This window comes from Cherax quadricarinatus, chromosome 73, assembly GCF_038502225.1.
Source record: "Cherax quadricarinatus isolate ZL_2023a chromosome 73, ASM3850222v1, whole genome shotgun sequence".
In the NCBI taxonomy this organism is placed as follows: domain Eukaryota; kingdom Metazoa; phylum Arthropoda; class Malacostraca; order Decapoda; family Parastacidae; genus Cherax; species Cherax quadricarinatus.
In genome coordinates this window covers 7203966-7209692 of record NC_091364.1, presented here as the reverse complement: position 1 = coordinate 7209692, position 5727 = coordinate 7203966, and the positions used below count along the sequence as shown (strand labels likewise).

At 43.2% G+C, this 5727-nt stretch overlaps 1 protein-coding gene across 1 annotated transcript in view; it reads left to right on the top strand.

Moving 5' to 3' along the window:
• The first annotated feature begins 5197 nt into the window (after nucleotides 1–5197).
• Nucleotides 5198–5727, top strand: part of LOC128701149 (zwei Ig domain protein zig-8) — a 608905-nt gene continuing 608375 nt past the window's right edge. Inside the window, exon 1 of the mRNA XM_053794749.2 lies at nucleotides 5198–5396. Coding sequence (XP_053650724.2) covers nucleotides 5330–5396 — 67 coding nt within the window. The 5' untranslated portion in view covers nucleotides 5198–5329. The remainder of the gene's footprint in view (nucleotides 5397–5727) is intronic.

Here is a 5727-nt window from a genome sequence, read left to right as displayed (position 1 = left end):
GTCTTGGTAAAGCACTCGGCTCACAAAGGTACCAGGGTTCGATTCCAGGTACAGGTCTGAATGTATGCCAGAAATAATCTAGTCTCCGTACACCTGCTCCCCTAGTTCACCTAGCAGTAAATAGGTGCTAGTTGACTGTAGAGAATGACATCCTGATCCAAGATAACAAATCTTAAACAACTGAATTTACAGGCTTTTGGCCTGTAAATTCAATCCAGTAAAAAAATTCCTTCCTTTCTTTCTCATACAGGAAATTGTCTCCTCTCATGAATGAAACTTCTCTCTTTCTCTCTCTCTCTCTCTCTCTCTCTCTCTCTCTCTCTCTCTCTCTCTCTCTCTCTCTCTCTCTCTCTCTCTCTCTCTCTCTCTCTCTCTCTCTCTTTTTTTTTTTTTTTCACACATGGTTTGGACAAGGTTAATGGATCCCTAGTTTATTGACAAGCCTATTTGCAGGTTAAGGATTCCTAACTTTATTGGATAAGCTAAGAGCTGTTACTTACATCAGCTCATTTGAAAGCATTTTTATTGTTATGAGACATACAAGTAGGAAACAGGATGAAGTTGGAGCCATCTGTGGGCCAGCATTTTCATTTGATCAACTGACTTTATCTCGTTGACATCATTATGCTGTACGAATGTGTTCCATACTCGAGTCATCCTGTATGTATGTTCTCAGATGGAATGATGTTCTGGAGAAGGGTACAGCCAGAGTGAAGTTGCTGCTTTCTGCCCGTCTTGTGGCATAAAAGCTTGTTTCACGCTGTCCTCGAAGTGGATCCAAGTGTGGTATTTTGACAATATTGGCCTTGTACATAACAGTAAGGCCACCCACATCCCTCCTATGTTGAAGGCTCTGCTGAAATGACAGATCTATCCAGGATGGGTCCAGGCGAGAGATGAGACGTCTTGCTCTGTTCTCTACTCCGTCAAGCAGTCGCAGATGAGAGGGGGGGCAGGCAAACCAAGAAAGTGGAGCATACTCAAGGTGCGAGCGTACTTGTGCCTCGTACAGGATCTTGCAACCCCTACTGTCAAGCAGATGGGAGATACGGCGAAGTGCTGTAAGCTTCTTGGCTGCCTTGTTTGCAAGATTTACAACATGGTTCTTCATGATTAGTTTGGAGTCAAATTTCACCCCAAGGATATCAACTTCTTCTCCAGGTGCCAACATCCTCCCATTCATCCTTACTACTGCACCAGCATTACCATCATGGTGCCTAGAGACGATCATCATTTGCGTTTTCTCAGGTGCAAATGTTACTTGCCATCTATTTCCCCAAGCTGATATAGCTCTCAGCTGGTGATTGATGTAGCTTAGAGCAGCTGGCATTTCTTCTCTTGGATAAGTGAATGTCAGTGTACAGTCGTCTGCATATGCATGGGATTCTGGGATGAGATGAAGAAGGTCGTTGAAGTAGACATTCCATAACAATGGACCCAGCACGCTTCCTTGTGGAACACTTGCCCCAATAGGATGTCTTGCTGATTCCGTTCCATTGAGAACTACACTTAGAGATCTACCATGAAGGTAGTCACTGAGGAGACATAGCGTAGAGCCTGCAATTCCCAGTGCTTGAAGTTTTGCTAAGAGGCCCTGGTGCCACACCCGATCGAAAGCGCCAGCAATGTCCAGTGCCACCACACAGCTGACTTTGGAGTCATCCAGTGACTGGTGCCACTTAGTGGAGAGGTTTAACAAAAGATCAGCAGCAGAGTAACCTTTCCTGAAGCCATATTGACGATCACAAAGAAGTGAGTGGTAGTCAAAAAAATCTGTCATTTGTCTTGAGATTATTGTCTCAAGGATCTTACCAGTGATTGACAGGAGTGACACTGGTCTGTAGTTGCTGATTTCTGCTCTGCTCTTCTTTTTGTGAACAGGGACTACATTCGCCTTTTTCCATAGAGAGGGCCATTTACACTGTACTAGGCAGTGCTGAAAGATGCGAGTTAGAGGTGCTGCTAGCTGGTCTGCACATCTTCTCAACAATCTTGGGCTCAACTTGACTGGGCCCACAGCCTTTTCTTGGTCAAGCGATTTAAGTAGGAAATGCACCTCCTCCTGCCTTATTGTCACCACTGACAGTTTTGACACAGTTCTTGCAGCTAGCCAAGGAGGGTCCCTTGCTGGATCAGGAACTTGCATTTTGGTAGCAAAGTGTTCAGCAAAGAGGTCCGCCTTCTCTTGACTACTAGTAGAGGTGGTCCCATCCTGTCGATTTAGAGGTGGAATAAGTTCATCAGGCAGATAACCTTGTCTGTCCTTGACCAGGGACCACCAGGTTTTGGAGCCTACCCTACCTGATGCTAACTTTCTTTTAGTGTCCACCTCCCATTTAGCAATGGCCCACTTTTGAACATCACCCATATGCCTACAGGCTTGCATGTGCAAGTTCCTGTTATAGGTGGTAGGATGTCTCTTATACCTTCTCCATGCTTTGTACTTAGCAGTAGCAGCCTCTCTACAACGAAAGCCAAACCAATGCTGATCCGTAGGCTTCGTCACATATTGCCGGTGAGGAATGTGTTCTTGTTGTAGATTAAGGATGTGTCCAGTGAAGGCTTTCACTTGGTTGTCAACATCCCCTTGGAGAAGAGCATTCCAGTCGGTGGTGGCGAGCTCAGAGCAAAGGGCTGGCCAATTACCTCTTTCCCATAGCCAGGTTGTGCGTGTGGACTCCTCACCTCGTTCTGTTGGGATCTTAAGTGTCGTAAAAACAGCCTTGTGGTCAGACGATCCAACATAGCCGAGGTGTTGACAAGTGACTATGCCTTCTGCCAGATCACTCACTACTGGGTCAAGGGAGGAGCCAGAGATATGAGTAGGGAAATCAACAAAGTTTCTCATGTCAAACACTGCAAGAAGGTCATCAAAGTCCCTCTGTATAAGGTGTTGGTTGAGGTCACCAAGAATTATAATATGTTGACAGTTGTGTTGTAGCAGAAGGGAGTCAATATTTTCCATTAGGAAGTTGATAGGGTCTGCATGTTGCCACTGAGGTCTGTACATTGCACATGCTAGTACAGAGGTACTAGTGTTTATACAGAGCTTGAAGAACATCATTTCAAGATGTGTAGGGGTGGTAACATCAATGTGCTGGGCATGAACACTTTTAGAGAAGCACACAGCAACACCACCTCCTTGCCCTTGCCTGTCTCTTCTCATCCATGAGGTGTAGCCAGCAATTCTTGCTGGCTCTCTCTCTCTCTCTCTCTCTCTCTCTCTCTCTCTCTCTCTCTCTCTCTCTCTCTCTCTCTCTCTCTCTCTCTCTCTCTTTCTCTCTCTACTTCCATTCACTTTACATTAGCTCTATGGAAATATATTTTTTCAGTGACGCAAAAAAAATATCATTAACAATATTTTTCTAAAATCTTATTCTCATTTTTTCTCTTTTCAGAGAGAAGAGAAATTAAGGAGGGAACAATTTGTTCTCCACCTGGAGGAAGAGAACACTCTGAGGAGAAGCCAGGAGGTGGAGGAACTGAAAGACCGTCAAGGAAGAGACGAAGAGGAGAAAGAGAGAATAAAGAAAGTAAAGAGAATAAAGAGAGAGCAAACAGAGACTAAAGAGAGAATAGAGTACAGAGAGAATAAAGAGAGAAAAAGGAGAGAATAAAAAGAGAATAAAAAGAGAATAAAGAGAGAATAAAGAGAGAATAAAGAGAAATGTTTACACTTAAACCACAGAAAAAAAACTGAGCTCCAATTTGTTATAAACCTTGAAAGTTTTATATAAAAAGAAACTTACAAAACCTTAAAATACGAAAATTTTAGAGATTTGATTTATTTACGAATAAATCGTTAACGGAATAAATTCGGACAAAAATTAATCTCCCACATTAAAAAAAACAGAGAAAAGGAGGAAAAGAGAGAGAGAGCGAGAGAGAGAGAGAGAGAGAGAGAGAGAGAGAGAGAGAGAGAGAGAGATAGAGAGAGAGAGAGAGAGAGAGAGAGAGAGAGAGAGAGAGAGAGAGAGAGAAAGAGAGAGAGAGATCGTCAATTTATTTCTAGAGGCAGAGTTAAGACATCTAGTAAAGTGACTCAGTGCTAGGAGTGAAAGTGTTAGGAAAATAACGGAAAGTGATAATGTAAGTGGTACACTGGTACACTTGGGTAAGTGGAACAGTGAAGGTGTAATGGCTAAGTGGTGTTAAAGTGGTTAATAGCTCTAACGAAGTGGTACAGAGTTAGTAAGGAAGTGAAAAGTGCCAGACTGGGTACTGAATGAAGAGCGAAACGTGCCTGGGAAGCGGAGGCAAAATGAAAGTGAGGCTAAGTGGGCATAAACAGCCACTTAAGTGGGAAGAGATGCAGTAAAGTTCAGGAGAAACACTTAACAGTACCGCAAAGTGCATCCCTAGAAGTGAACACAAGTGTAAATTTTAAGTGAAAAAGTGCCATAGAAACTTCCAAATCTGAGGTTAAGTGGACCTGATGACAGACAAAATCTGAAAAGCGATTTTAAGTGACTGGCTGATAGTTTCCTGGCTACGTCTGTACGACAGGCTGCTTTAAGACACTGAAATAAGACAGGAGGGAGAGAGAGAGAGAGAGAGAGAGAGAGAGAGAGAGAGAGAGAGAGAGAGAGAGAGAGAGAGAGAGAGAGAGAGAGAGAGAGAGAGAGACAGAGAGAGTTTCCAGCATCAGTATTATCGAGTCATTCCTAGGCAATTTTTTCTCTTAGCCTCAAGAAAATTTCTTCGTCTTCAAGTCTTGAGAGAGAGAGAGAGAGAGAGAGAGAGAGAGAAAGAGAGAGAGTGTCCATAGCCCAAAGAATTTTTCACATTTTCCCCCTTCAGCCCAAAAAAAGAAAATCATCTTGTGTCTTTAGCTCCGTCAAGAAACATATACCATATATACCACTGGGAGAATATTTTCTTTCCTCTCTCCTCCGTCTGGATCTTAAAACGTCTTATTTATTCTATATATTTGTAAAGAAAAGACAGTTTCTCCGGACCAGCAATAAAAACAAATTTTTACTTAGCAGAAAAGGTCTCTCTTGCGTATTTGGTCTCGGACCTCAGCTAATCCTTCCGGTACATCAGACCAGAAGGGCAGTATAACCCTTAGTTTTTTCATGGACTACAGAGAAATATAAGGGACCTGTTTCTGGCCTAGAAAATAAGAACTTCCGCGTCTCTTTCTCTTCTCCTCTTCCTCTTCCTTTTCCTCCTCCTAGTCTTCCTTTTTCTTCTTCATCCCTTCTCTTCCACACGTCAATCCAAAGGTGTGATCACACTCCTGCCAATCTCAAGGGCTCTATTCTGCGCCTCCTTGCCTCCTCTAACCTCGCAGTCTCGGAGGTCAGACGACCTCTCCTCCTAAGCCATGGAGGTCATGGCTTTCCTACGTCTTACAGAAGTCCTACGTCTCCTACTACTAATGTTCTCACAAGGTAAGTGAAGATATTCCCATTTTTCTTAAGGGGAAAACCTTAAAAGGATTACCATCACACACACACACACACACACACACACACACACACACACACACACACACACACACACACACACACACACACACACACACACAGAGGAGCTGTGACTCGACCCCTGCAACTACAATTAGGTAAGTACACACACACACACACACACAGCAGGTCATTTTACACAAACTTGTAATTCATTGTAAACACAGTTTAACAAGCTTACTTGTCCTCATTACATGAAATACAAAAAAAATCAATAATTTGTGTTCTCCAAATGGTAGAATTTGTCTGTGATCGA